Below are 14,364 nucleotides of genomic sequence, written 5' to 3'. Positions count from 1 at the left end.
ATGGGAAGTTTCTCTTCATTCTAACTACCGCGGTTCGTTGTTACGCATATAGCCCTTTCATTCACTTTAACCATATAAGTCACCATGGCCTCGTCCAAGTTTCTTCCTCACGAAGGGAATCATCGCAAAATTCGAGTCGCCATCATCGGCGCAGGCATTTCTGGCCTTGCCGTCGCCAACGGCTTGCTGAAAGACCCAGCTGTAAGATTCGATGTCCAGGTCTTCGAACGCGACACGATTGCATTCAACTCAGAGCGTGGCGGGTATCAGCTCCGCATCAGTGCCAATGGCTTGAACGCTCTGAAGACAGTCTCCGACCCTGAACTTTGGTCCTTGATCCGCGAGGTTTGGGCTGGTGATCAGGCGGAAGCGCCCACGATTGTTGACCCCAAGACTTTCGCGGCTCGCCTACGCTTAGGCGATCTCAAGTTGTATCCCAAGAGTCAGGCCATACCCAGAACAGGACTGCGTGGTGCTCTCCTGCAGCCGTTACTCGTTCAAGGGCGGGTCCACTTCAGCCATACCTTCACGCGCTTTGAGCTCATGCCGGGCGAGCAATGTGGCGTGCTGCTGCACTTCGATGGCCAAGCTTCACAGGAGGCCGACATTCTCATCGCATCAGACGGCAGCGGCAGCCAGGTCAACCGACAGGTTGGCCTAAATAACAAAATTAAGCTGGAGGCCATGACCTTGATTCAGTCTCGCGGCACCATTTCACGATCCGTACTGGCTGAGCTACCCGAGTCGCTCGTCGAATCTGGCTCGGTGATGTTCTTGGGCGGAAAAGACGTTGCTGGGTTCTCATCTGTCTACGACGCCAAGAAGGACCTTAATACTGGTGATACAGAGTCATACACGTTGTTCTGGTCGGTCGGTATACCTAGAGCTCGGGGAGACGAACTGATAGCGAAGGCCGGCTCGAATCCTCAGAAGATCATTCCTCTCCTTATAGATTACTTCCGAAACGAACTGGGCTACGGCGAACCTTTGGAAGTTATTATGCGATCGGCGACTGAGGCTGTCCGGACAGGCCTTGTGACCAGCTCCTTCAAGCCGAAGACGGATTGGCGGAATGGTATCGACAAGAATTCGCGGGTAATCCTCCTTGGCGACGCCGTGCATCCAATGACGCCGGGCCGAGGTATGGGTGCAAACCAGGCACTGACTGACGCTGGAAATCTTGTCGAGCTTTTTCACCAAGCAATATTCGAGAAGGACGTGCCGTCTGATGGAGAGCTTGCCGCTTTGGTGCGCACATTCGATGCGGAGATGTACCCACGCGCATTCAAGATGGTGAAGGCCAGTGAGACTGTAACCTCGCTGGACTTGACGACGGTGTCGGGCAAGATGATCATAAGTTTCATTGGAATGGCATTGACCGCGATGGGATGGTTTGTTTCAGCCTTGGAAACTGTTGGTTTGAAAACCGTGGTGAAGGTAGACTATGTATCGCATGAGAAGTAGTGCACATAGGAGATCTGTATCTAGCAATTGAGTTGATGTGTACATAAACGCGAAGGATGTTATTAGTGTAGCATAACAAGGGATTCATTTTGCCGACCCCCTTTTGTGATGGATATCCTGGAATGAGCATATGTTGTTGCACATTTTCCGCAACAAAACATTCTCCGCAGCAAACGGGGAACCCCGCCGCTTCATCACCAGAAGCAATCACACGGTGCTTTCGTAATCTCCTTGCAGCGTCGTAGTGTAGTAAGGCGAGTTCTCTCGTGCGGGGTGTGCTGCGGAACACCTGCGCTATTCATTTTAACCTTCGCTTTCTTCGTACATCTGATATATTGTTAGCACGCTCTCGCTGCGTAATTCAGCTAATGAACCAGTGAGACTTGCAATCATGGCCAGTGAAGAGGATAATAGAGTCGTTCCTGTTGTCATCATTGGTGGCGGCCCAGTTGGCCTGACATGTTCCATACTGCTGTCTTTGCGAGGCATATCAAATATACTTTTCGAACGCCATCCGTCAACTTCAATCCATCCAAAAGCGTGCGGCATCAACCAGCGTACGACTGAGATTCTTCGTGTCATGGGAGTAGAAGAGGACGTCTACGCAATCTCAGCACCGGCCGAGATAGCCGGACGAACCGCCTGGTACACGTCGCTTGGAGAAGAGGGGAAAGAAGTCTTCTCCAGAGATGCGTGGGGAGGCGGCCAATACGCAGCGGAGTACGCCCAGCACAGCCCGTCGAGATACTGCATTCTGCCGCAGATAAAATTGGAACCGATCTTGAAACGACGCGCCGTGGAGTTGAATCCTCATCAAATCTTCTACAGCCATGAGGTGTTGACGACAGAGGATCATGGCGATTTCGCGGAAGTTACTGTGAAGAACCGCAGCACGGGTGACATTTCCCGACACAGAGGGACGTACGTGATGGTTGCGGATGGCGGTCGTCAGTTCACAACACAGCTGGGAGTCAAATGGAGCGGCGAGGGCGACCTCTTGACCATGATAAGCGCACATATTCGCTCTCCGATCAGAGCCCTGCATCCCGATAATCGCAACTTCATAACGTGGTTCACGAACCCGGCAATGGGCGGCAGCACGCTCACCGGCTACCTTTATCAGCTGGGACCCTGGCCAGAAGCGATGACCAGTCCAGAAATAGAGGAATGGATGTTTGTCTGCGCCCAGGCAGCAGATGACCCAACCAAGTTTGATGCTGAGACGGCACTGGCTCGAGCGAGGAAGACCATCGGCATACCGGACCTCAACATGGAGCTGATCTCCTTAAGTGAGTGGACGGTGAATGCTCTTTACGCATCGCAATGGCGTGTCGGACGTCATTTCCTGGTGGGCGACAGCGCTCATCGCATTCCACCATGGGGCGGTAAGTAAACCACACGCGTCTGATGTGACATGATCTTCGGACAATGCTGAATCTGGAAAAGCCCTGGGAATGAACTCTGGCATACAAGACGCAAATAATCTTATGTGGAAACTGTCCATGGCTCTCAAGGATTCAAGCAGGCATTGTGACAGTCTCCTGGACACTTACTACGAAGAGCGCTCAGAGGTCGGAAAACGAGTTGGACAGACCAGCCTCAACAACATGCGCTCTCACTCAGGTCAGATTGATCGTGTCATGGGCGTTAGCGCGTCGCAGAGTCAAGCCGAGAACCTCGCGGCAGGCGCGTCATTCTTCGACAAAGGACACCCCGAATACGCAGAGAAGCAGCGCCTTATCCAGTTGGCATCACAAGCATTGGATACTGAGTTCAAGGCACCAGGGTACGAAGTAGGCTGGTTCTACCCAAGCGCAGACATCAACTCTGAAGGTGGAGCGACACATGGAAGACAACAGCTCGCAGATGGCACATTAGTACATCACACGTATTACATGTCGACGATTCCAGGGCATCATCTTCCCCATGCGTGGGTGACGCGCGACGACAGGACAGTGGCATTGCGTGATCTCTTGGACTTGGACGCACTAACCCTATTTGTAGAGAATGCGTTGGAGGAGGGGATCGACGACGACAGGGTGAAAGTGGTGGTTGTTGGACAAGATGGATGGCAAGATAAGACTGGGCAATGGGAGAAGTACCGCGGTGTAGACTGGTCTGGCGGTGTGCTTGTGAGGCCCGACGGGATTGTCGCTTGGCGAGGATCATTGACACAAGCCAGAGATGATGGCTGGGCACGGCTTGTCGACAGGATTCTGAAAGTCGTTTAGTAGTTGCAAAGGCCGCTTTGGACGGGATAATGTCAGCAAAGCCGTGAGTGTGGGACTCGTTCGTCTTGCGGTGCGGAGTTGCGGGGGTCCCCGGGCTTGGTCACCGGAGGGTCTCCGATTCCGACCTGGCTATATTTAGGTGGATGCATCAGATTCAATCCAGACGAAGCCATGTCAATCTGAACTGTAACTTGCTTCGTTCTCCACTCCGCGGTGCTGAGCAGCAACAACTTCACAGCATGGATGCAACAATCGAGTGGTTCGGTAAGTTGCCACCACATTCAGAATCTCTTGACTGCCCAGCCGAAGTTCACGAAGCTCATCAATCACCCAGGTGCTACTACATTTCGTGTGAAAGTCAACGGCCTCGTCATCTTCTTGGACACGTGGCTTGAGCGACCAGATGTCCTGCCCAAAGTGTTGGCTATCGACGATGTGACCGACGCGGATTATATTTTCATCTCCCACGCACATTTTGACCAGTGAGTTTCACACTAGCATTGTAATTATGCCAGTTCGTACACACAAAATCGGCTCACCAGGTGTCTCTCAGTCTTCCCGGAGCCGACAAGATCGCAATCAAAACCGGAGCGCATGTAGTTGCCAACGGCGAAGCTATCAACGTCCTTCGGCTTACTGGAGTGCCCGAGGACCAGTTGATCCCGGTATCTGGTGGCGAGCGCATTCCTCTTTTCCCTCTTGAGTGTCGCCGAGCCGCGGCTCGTGGTGAAGTTGACATCGCTCCTGGGCCACCAGGCGCACCTGCGGCTCCAGATGTTAAACTCGCCGCGGCTTCCGTCCATGTCTGGCCTTCGTTGCACTGTCTGATGCCTGGTGGCTCGCATGCAGATGTGCCTGCGATCATGGATACAGGCAAGGAATACATTGGAGGAGCAAGCCAGTACGCTTGCACACTGGATATCACATTCGGTATGAAATACGGCCTCCTCAAGATCGGCGACCACATACCTCGCGACGCTATGGACACGGGCATGCGCTCATTCGTCGACTACGTCAACGGTCCGGCGAGGGGATGTATGTCTCACTTTGACGGAGGGCAGCTGATGTACAACTTCCTGTTTGGAGAGGGCAAGACACTGCTGTGGAACGGGCATCTGGGCGGATACGATGGAATATTGAAGACGGTGCAGCCACAGCCAGACGTGCTCATTCAGGCGATTGCTGGGCGGGCAAACTTGAACGGGAGGCCGTTTGATGGGTCGGCGGCGCAGTTCGCGGTACAAGTGTCGAAGCTTCTGGGAGAGCCCAAGAAGGTGATCTGGTGCTTGCACGATGAGGCGCCGATCAAGCCGTGGACGGTGGACGTAAGCCCAGCTACGCAAGCGGTCGAGAGGGAGACGGGTTCCACGGTGGCTGCACTGCAGCTGGGCACATCGGATATACTCTTCTGAAAATTGCAAAATGGTTGTAATACAAAGGATTTCAAGCTACGGCTTCAGAGCAACACGATGTCTTTCATAACGTTTCAGCTGTAATGACTTCTTTCACATGTGAGGCAATTTGATCTACTGATACAGATTTAACCGAGCTTGATTGAGTAGACCGAGTGTGCCTCAGCTCCTCAACACTAACGAGTTGCGGTGGCGGTCGGTAGAGTGCAAGACGAGAGTCGCTTCTCGGCATCCCTCCACCCCCGCCGCCCGCCGCATTCTCCACATATTTCGGGTTCCCCCACCCCCGCCGCCGCCCCGAGATTTCGGAACCCCAACACTTCCCCTATTGCTCCGCAGACATACCGCAATTTCACACTTCACTACATCGTTCAACATGCGATCGCGTGCCTCCGCAGTTGCCGGTAGAGGCGATAACACCGATAACGACGGCGCTGCCGACGACGTTGGCGACGGCAATGGCCCCCCGTCTTCCCCTTCCTCCTCCACCGCCTCCGCATCACTGCCGTGCCCCGAGTGCGGGCAGACGTTCCGTCGGCACGAACATCTAAGTCGGCATCTGGACCGCCACTCTGGCCGCCGTTCTCACACATGCAGTATTTGCAAGAGAGCCTTCTCTCGGAGGTGTGTATTTTCCGTGCCTTGGACAGCCCGCATTCAATATGTTGTTTGTCTCGTGTGTCTGTGACTGACTTTCAGCGGGAAAAGGGACACCTTGAAACGGCATGTCCGCACACATGGCACTGCAGTCCTCGCTGAATGGACGCAAAACAATGATGATAACTCCTCACGAGACCAACGTCGTGCGTGCGAAGCCTGCGCCAAAGCTAAACAACGCTGCGATGGTCGCAGGCCGGCACCTTGTACCAACTGTACAAACAAAGGTCGTCGCTGCTTGTACCAACCAGCTTCTGTTGACGACGAGACTATCCTCGTTGCGCAACCTGCAGCCGATGGCGACGTATCCGCCGCCCTCTCTCCGCCTCGCCAGCACCTGCAGCCCATCACTTCGCAATCTTGCGTCTCAGACCAGCTTTCGCTCGAGCCAGACCTCCTTTGGGATGCCCTCTTGACCCCGGCGCAATTCCTGTTTCCTTTCTCGCCGGTGCCCTCTCTTGGACCTGGGACATCGACAGACTTCGGCTTCGGAGACACCGCCTTGGCTGTCGTCGGTCAATCTGCGGATGACCAGAGCGTGCAAAACAGCTTCGGTGCCAAAGCAACACCAAGAGTAGGCGTAGAGGCCGTTGATGTTTTCAATGTACCAGACAACCTGACAGCAGAAGAAGAAGACATCCTGATCGCGGAGCACATTCCTCATGTACCTCCTATGACAGCAGAAACGCGAGCACACATGATCCAATCCATCAAAGCCCGACTGCCACAGCACGAAGCCCAAGGGCTTGACGCCAACTTCCCATCCCTGCGGCACCTTGATACATACATGCAGTTGTATTTTGAGCACTTTCATCCACGCATGCCTTTGTTACACAAGCCGACATTCCAGGCGTCGTCTGAGACGTGGCAGTTGGTGCTCAGTTTGGTGTGTCTCGGCAGTCGATACTCCTTAGCGCACCAGCATCACGATCATGTTCTACTACTGCAGCGAATTGCCCAGCATATGCTGAAAAGAGACGTAAGGCCCATCATCAAATTATTCGTCATGACATCGGGCTGATAAGACCTTCAACATATTGCAGATTCGAGAGCTATCGAGCAATGATGTTTTGACATGTGCGCAATCCCTATTATTGTTTCATCAAAGCCAGTGGCTCTCGGGCGAGTGGAACATTGTCATGGAGGTGCAATTCCACCGGAATATCCTCGTCACCCTTTGTCGCCAGCTTCTGTCTCGAGAGGGTACTCTGATGCACACGCATGCATCCGCTGAAGACGCGAACCACGCGTGGTCCCAGTGGATACAAGCCGAAGCTAAACGCCGCATCATCCACTTCACTTGGAGTAAGCCATCTTCACTAGACTTATCCTCGGCTAATAAACTTACAAAACAAAGGGTGGGAGTGTCTCCAGGCGACATTCTTCATGCTGCCTCCTCTGCTCTCAGTTGCTGAGCTGCAAACGCCGGTGCCCACAGCTGATGCGCACTGGTCATTGAGTTACGAGCAGTGGCACCTTCACCCGCCACCGCAGCCTTCATCGACTATCTGTGCTCTAATTGCACGCGTTGGTCTCGGCGATGTAGTGCCGGCAAGTCTGGACCAACCGATCAAGTCTACAATCCTGCTCTCGGCCATCGTGCAGCAAGCTGCCGAGAGCGATTTGCTGCGAGCCATGGGACTCGGCTCTGCCGGCAGTACAAGTAGTCAACCCGGTCTAGCTCTAGGAATGGGGACAATGCTCTCCCAGAAAGCCTTCAATGCGTTGTCCCAAGTAGGATGCTCTCAGGTGCTGCGCGAAACCGACGCCGGCACCAACTCGAACGACTTCGCTTTACTGTCTCGAGTTCTTTCCATTTGCTCATTTACACCGTTGCGGTTACTCAACTCCTACAGCAAATGGCAGACGACAGATGCAGGCCACAGCGACGCCCGGCTCGTACTATTGGACATCATACCGCAGAACTTCAGCAGAGCAAGGCACTGCTTGTACTACGCGGCGCAGGTTCTTCAGTACTTTCGAACTACCAGAGTCGCAACAATACTCGACATTCTGAGCGTCTTGATATGCGTGCTCTACATGGTGGTGTACGCAGATATCTTTGAGCAGCGAGACCCCAATTCCGCCGGAAGCGGGGTCGGCGCCAGCACGTCTAGCACGGAGATTATCCGACTCGACCAAGTCGTTGATGCGGATCTTTTAAACGGCTGGTTGGAGGTCAGAAACCATAGGAGACCTCACATTACTGGCGTCGGTCTCCTGCACAGCGGTCGCAGCGTGCCTCGTTTATACAAAGAAGCGTCGCGGATTATGGCAACCGGATCCTCGGTCTCGAGGATGGCTAAGGAGATGTCGATGATTCTCGAGTCGCAAGGTAAAGGTTATCCTCCAGAGCTAGTTCACCGACAGGGCGGATAGAGGACGGTGTGAGGCTGGTTCAGGTGCATCGGCAGTTTTGTATTGTTCAACAGCTTTTAGTCTCTATTAATCGCAATACTTCGTCTACTACACTGCCAACATCATGGTAGTCACCCACGACATATGGCCCATGCTGCCGCGAGTTGATCGCAGCGTAGATGAATCTCATTTATACGCCGACGACCACAGGTTGTTTCTAGAAGCTGGTGACGAAGCTTCCGAACCCCCTCCAATCGTTCCAAGCTCAAACCCCCACCCAGCCATTCGTTGATCTTGGTTGTTCCTAGCGCAGCGTCCCCGAGTTCTTTCTTCTGGAAGACGAAAAGGTTGGCCTGTACAAAAAGCTTTGCTTAGGTTGATTTGTGGAAGAGCGACTCTGAGAGTCCTGTTCCGGTTCCTTCTCCCAGCACTTCGGACGCCGACGTTTAACTTTGCGCGACATATATGCGAATTCGTATGAGAGCAGAGCGCGAGCAGCGATTGCACTACAAACGTATCTGAACAGGCAGTTGCGGGCATCAGCCTGGTTGGTAAGCAGCGACCCAGACAACATGATCGTCCCCATGAGGACCTGCAGTGTTGGTGCAATCGACAGAACCCACGTTGCTAGCACTGACAGCAGTATCCAGTGCTTTTTCTTCCTCTCCCTAAGTCGCAATCTGGTCTTGTTGCTTTCTCTGTTGTTGTCGTTGCTGTTGCTGTTGTTTTTCTCGTCGTCGTCATCGCTGCTGCTGCTACTGCTGCTGCTGTTGCCGTTGCTCTGCTGTTCGTTTTCCTCGTCAATTTTGTTGTATTCGTTCTTGTAAGCCGCTGGACGAAACTCGCGATAAAACCACCGTTGAAACCAGTATTTCCCGGCGGCCTTATTCTGACGATCAAAAGCTCCTCTGGACCTGCACATCCTGAACCTGAAAAAGATCCCTAGGATACCAATCAGATGAATAAGGAACGAGCAGTACGTCCACCACACTGGGTCGTTGACGTTGTTCGCAGACATGAAGAACGACCAGTGGCCAAGCTGATATGCCAGCAACGCCACATTCGCTGCCGCACCCATCGCCACCACGTACTCAACTAACACAACCACGATTCTGGAAGGTTCATTGTCGATTGCAGGCCATACCGGGTAGTCCACGGATGGGTTCTCGTAAATGGCATTGTCGTCCGGGTTGCGCGGCCAGGGTGACGAGATGGCGAGCAGCAAGGCAAGAAGGGGCCTTCGCAGGAACAAGAGGCTCGTCTCAGAGGTGTTGGGCCCAATGGTCTGCAGAACCATTGGGGCGAGACCCAGCGTGAGTGCAGCGGCCGCAGCTTCTGCCTTTCGCGTCTCTGAGAACGGTCCATCGAACAAACAGTTGATCACCATCCATTTCCCTTCACCCATAGGGTCTTCGATGTATTTGCCCAGTTCATCGGAGCAACTCTCGTTTAAGTACCCTTTTATGAGACCATCCCATCCTGGAAAGAACTGTTGGAATAATGGACCGTCGGCGAGAGTTGAGGGCACGTTTGTGACGATGATGAAGGCAACCAACCAATGCCAGCGAACGAATGTAGAGCCACGCATGCTGTAAAGGAGGGCGCGCCGGCACCGGTGAAAGAAAAGGCTGCCAGAAACGCAGTGAAAAAGCCTCGAAACTTGTTGGTGGGGGCGACAAGCTTCTTATACCGGAAAGACGCAGCCTGGTCTATATTGAAACAGCGCAGCCTGATTGACTATCACAACCCCTGCCCGTATCCGTCCTTGGAACCGGGGCCCTCGCCGCATGGGGATGTAACAGTTCCTTATTGGTATATTCATCCACATCTCGCTCGAACCGGCGTGTATGTCGCGATATGGTCCTTCGCAATCTCCACAAGACGTTACCACGAGAACGGTGGAAACGAATCACGCATCGTTGAAGCAGCGCCTGATGTCGGGTGACACCTGGCACACACCTTATCTGCAATAGACTCATGTGTAGTCCAGGCGGTTACGGTACCCCATGCATTGTCTTTTGAAAGCAAAGCCCGCTGTTCGGAAACCGCGGACTTGATGTGCTCGGCCTACGCCATCACGGCAGCAGCCAAGGAGAGGAGACCACCCATAACCCCTGCACAAGACCTTCCTGAGCTTCAGCCTCAACCCATAAATAGCCGGCGACCAGATGACTAGCAGTTATAGGGTCAGAGCCTGCAGTAAACGGGCGCCTTCGAGGATGCGTTGTAAGGAGCTTAGTATCTGGGACGGTGACGCGAGGGAGCGGTGCAAGGTGGTCAAACGGCTGTCAAGCCTCTCATCATGGTTGAAGTCCAACTCATATAGCTACACGCCGACCATCGTTGCGCTGACAGAATGCACGAATCAGAAAGACGTTCTATCTGACAGGCCGCCAAGCCCCTGATCCTCAATGGACACACCATCAACGATCCCATCACACCCAGCGACGTCTGCGCCGCGAATCAGGGCCATGCTTCTGTCATATCCGATATCCCTCTTGTCGCCAGCCTTGTCGTAACTCTACTTAGGGTGAGGGTGGCTTCGACTCCATGGCGTCTGGCTGGTGGTATCAATCCCCAAAGACACTGCCTGCTGTTTAGATGGCATGATCTTGCTCAGGCGTCTCCGCTTGAAGCGAAAATGATAGAGACTGTGCTACACCGCTCTCAGGAGAGGCCGTATCCGAGCTATCGTCGCGCCCCATCTTCTCAGACTACTCCTTCTCCCTGGCTTTGGCCTCCTGGAGGCGAGTCAACCGAAAGCGCTACACTGGTGATGGTCCCAGCCGTAGCTTGACTCTTGGGTTAGTAGGCAGGAGCTAAAAGAAGGTTGGAAGAGGGAGCACAAACCCGGGTTACATAGAGCCTTTGGGGCATATAATTTTATCTGCCTGTCCATATTCCTCGGCTAACGTCATACGCAACCATGTGGTATTCTCATCCAACCCGACCCGACCCTTCGTCGCTGCAGCCGGGTCCATGTCGCTCCGCGCCATCCCCTTGGACCCGCTTCCTCTATCTCTCGCGTACACCTTTGTTTCAACTTGGCGATTACTAGCCGTGGGCTGATGAATACGATTTCGGCACATATAGCCATCGACATGTACGCCCACGGCCCCACGTTCGTCAGCTTCGTCCGACCTGAAGACCATGGACCATGCCGACGCAGAACTTCTCCCTTGCTGAAACCGATTTATACGCGCCCACGATCGCGTACGGGTCTGCATTGAATCACCGTGACTGCTTCTATACGAGGAGAGACGTGATTCCGGCGGGCTTCGGTTCACGCCGTCCAACATTCACCCAATCTCTTGGTGGTCTTGTAAATCCAAATGGCTTCTTGGGACTGACAGGCTTGGGACGCCAGAATCATACCAAACGAAGCCATGCTCGCCGAACCGGGCCAGATATGTCCTCAAGCCACAATGCCAATGAGACTGAGTCACGGGGGTTGCTAACGACTGCCAAATGAAAAGTATTTCCGAGATGTCAATGTTCCAACCGTACAAAAGGTCAGAGTCCAACGTATGATATCTTACGACCGAACTTTGCGCGGTAGAAAACGGCTCCGCCATCATCTGGGGTGCACCTCGGAGTGCTTCGAACCCTGCGCAAGAGGTGTTATTCCACTACCAGGCTCCTGAATGGACCCATCGGCGAGAGAAGAGAGACGGAGTCTGGCAACTGTACCAGGTAAGGCCATGAACCTCGCTCTTAGGGCGAGAAGCTCAAGTACCTCAGAGCCGGCAACCTTATCGAGAAACTTTGCTTCATCTGCTTCGCATTTTGCAGTGAGGGGGCTCAGAAGCGCAAAGTCATGTCCTTGGGACGCATCAGCCGGCACCACTTGGTGTACTTCGGTGAGCTGGCCTAGGTCGGCAGGTGTAATCCAGGCAACAACGTCTCCAGCCGGGGCTTAGGCTTGAGGACTTCCTTTAGCTAGAAGAGCTGATTAGAGGGGCGCTCCTTGGCCGCGAGGGCAGTTTCTCAAACACTACTTCAGTTTACCTGAGAAGGACCTGAGAAGGATGTTGAGTTGCTGTTGGTAGAAGTCTTGTGTAAGTATGATAAAACCGGGTGTTTACCCACGGGCGAAGACAGAGCTGATTTCACGGTTCCGACGACTCATCAATCTTTCAACTCGCTTTCGTCTTTGTGAATGGGGCTCCGTTCGATGACCACTGGTAGCTCTCGGTCCAAGGTTGCCTCTGCCTCTACATGTGATTATTCTAGAAAAATTGGCAAGGTCATGTTATCCGCGCAGAAACTTCTGATGATTCAAAACGGATCGTGGTAACATAGACAAGGACGAGGACGACAAAAAGGATGGCAAGTAACATTGCATTTCAACGAGTTCAACGCGGTTGTCCATGTGTTTGTTCGACGAGATCGGCTATACGTCCGCCGGATCGGGCAACATCGTCTTGCGCAGCATGTGTCAACATCATGGCCATCAAACTATTGATGGCTTCATTCGTAGCCGAAACCAGACTGAAGAGAACAATTCCACGGGTTGTGCGTTGTTCAAAATGGTGAAGTCATGGTTGGGAAACCGTCTTGACCGTCTCTGCGTAATCACGATTTGGCATGCTTGATGGTGAGACTAACGCCGACTAGCGCAGCCACGAAGCATGGGTATATGCGGCCGATGCATTTCTGAAGATGTCGAATGCAAATATTGAGACCTGCTTGATTCCGTCATCAGCATCGCTTTTGAGGAATGGACATGATCCGACTCGCCCTATTCCTAGGGAAAATGCATCCATTGTGCACCTCTCAAACACAGCCGCCACTACCATTCGTGGAACGGTGGCGGCGGTTTTAGGGCAAGCGGCTTCGAGACCAGGGAAGGAGCCAAAAGACTTCCAGACCTCGTGGTGAAAGGTTGCTCAGCCAATGGCGAGGCGCAACGAGGGAAACGGAGCTTTTCAAGGTAGGATTCGGGGCGACGGTGCAGACGAGTGGTCGGGAGATGGACACGAAGATCTGCGGTGAGGAGTTGGATGGAGCCAAGATCCAAGAGACCGTCTTTGGCAGCGGCGATGGATAGGCTATCCCGGCTTGGTATTGCTGGACAGAGAAAACGGTCAGATTGGGCGGTGGACGTTTGTTGGCAAGCTTCCGGGTGGTTGGGAATGGGCCTTGGGTGGAACGACAATGCTGGTTTCCCGCCGTGGTGGGGTGAGGGGTGCGAGGGGTTTTGTGTCTTGGATTGGAACGACGGACAAGAGTCAAGCCCGACGTTGCCGGACTTGCAGAAGGATTGGGGGCCCCGAGTGCGTTTGGTTGGCACTCGAGCAACACCAGAGCCGCGGTGAGCTTGGAGTAGCGCGCGTAACACTAACTGTGAGACAAGAGCATCCGTTGATGGACCATAGACTGGCCGCTGCTTTCTCGACGGGTGTTCTTTTTTTTTGAAGCCGCAAACTGCGCTATGGCAATGGTGTTCCAGCTTGGCGACAAGTGGACCGCAGTCTTCAGGTGGCTGGTTTCAGTCCGGTCAACGGTCTTTGAATTTGTGCATGCGAATCGAGACATGACAGAGGTGTCGAATTCCAGGCTCGCAAGCCCGATGGCGAATTCGTCTGCTGTATCCGCAGAAGAGGGTGCGATGAGGTTATCTCGAAGCTGCAAGCGCCAATCAGCACCGCCAGCGGAGAGGAATAGCCAGGGCTGGGCTCCAGACTGGCCCATCCCATCCCATCCCATCCCATGATTCTGGCAGGAGGCAACTGCGTTAGCGGAAGGAAAGATAAGATAACGTTGAAAGGTTGAAAGATGGATGAAAGATGCACCTGTGCGGCCACGATGGCGCATGGGCCAGCGACAACTCAGAGAATGGATACGTACCTCTTCGATAGGAACGTATTCGTAGGTACCTTGAAGGAAGCGCCAGCAGCAAGCTTAAAAGCGGGCAGAGATGGTGGTGGCAATGGCAATCACCACACCCTCGTCGCATTGCGGTCCGACCGATCCGCTGGGGGTTTTGTACAGGGCAACGCAGCAAACGCTAAGTGCCTGGAATCGACCGACCGACGGGCACCGCACAGGGTGACATCGCCGGGCGATGGCTCGTCGTGTACCTAGGTGTGTGTCCGCGTATCTGCAGCAGAGCGGTGCAAATCAGGTCCAGACTCAGGCGGCTTACCTTCTTGCATATAGATACATAGGTAGGAAGTGTTGAGGTGGTTGCTTGGTTGCTTGGGTACGAGTACCTAAGTAAGGTAGGTAGGCACTAGCTA

The 14,364-nt window shown here is 53.7% G+C and overlaps 4 protein-coding genes across 4 annotated transcripts; 3 read left to right on the top strand and 1 right to left on the bottom strand.

Annotated features, from left to right (window-relative positions):
* Positions 1–84: 84 nt before the first annotated feature.
* pheA-0 (Phenol 2-monooxygenase) lies at positions 85–3,652 on the top strand (the record flags this gene model as incomplete). The annotated part of the gene is made up of 4 exons (XM_037327696.1): positions 85–1,303; positions 2,004–2,849; positions 2,911–3,596; positions 3,647–3,652. The coding sequence occupies 4 exons, from the start codon at positions 85–87 to the stop codon at positions 3,650–3,652; spliced, it is 2,757 nt and encodes a 918-aa protein (XP_037174632.1).
* Positions 3,653–3,934: 282 nt separating this feature from the next.
* Positions 3,935–5,107, top strand: CGCA056_v012451 (UPF0173 metal-dependent hydrolase; the record flags this gene model as incomplete). Its single annotated transcript, XM_037327695.1, has 3 exons — positions 3,935–3,959; positions 4,030–4,177; positions 4,249–5,107. 3 exons carry the CDS (start codon positions 3,935–3,937, stop codon positions 5,105–5,107), a joined length of 1,032 nt encoding a protein of 343 aa, XP_037174633.1.
* A 376-nt stretch (positions 5,108–5,483) lies between these two features.
* Positions 5,484–8,143, top strand: CGCA056_v012450 (Zinc finger protein; the record flags this gene model as incomplete). The annotated part of the gene is made up of 4 exons (XM_037327694.1): positions 5,484–5,640; positions 6,016–6,743; positions 6,808–7,069; positions 7,122–8,143. The coding sequence occupies 4 exons, from the start codon at positions 5,484–5,486 to the stop codon at positions 8,141–8,143; spliced, it is 2,169 nt and encodes a 722-aa protein (XP_037174155.1).
* Positions 8,144–8,426: 283 nt separating this feature from the next.
* Positions 8,427–9,710, bottom strand: CGCA056_v012449 (uncharacterized protein; the record flags this gene model as incomplete). Its single annotated transcript, XM_037327693.1, has 1 exon — positions 8,427–9,710. One exon carries the CDS (start codon positions 9,708–9,710, stop codon positions 8,427–8,429), a length of 1,284 nt encoding a protein of 427 aa, XP_037173760.1.
* Between the last annotated feature and the right edge of the window lie 4,654 nt (positions 9,711–14,364).

This window comes from Colletotrichum aenigma (genome assembly GCF_013390185.1).
Source record: "Colletotrichum aenigma strain Cg56 chromosome Unknown KSG_Cg56_contig08, whole genome shotgun sequence".
In the NCBI taxonomy this organism is placed as follows: Eukaryota; Fungi; Ascomycota; class Sordariomycetes; order Glomerellales; family Glomerellaceae; genus Colletotrichum; species Colletotrichum aenigma.
The sequence above is the reverse complement of the archived record's forward strand: the minus strand, read 5'-3'. Positions and strand labels throughout refer to the sequence as shown.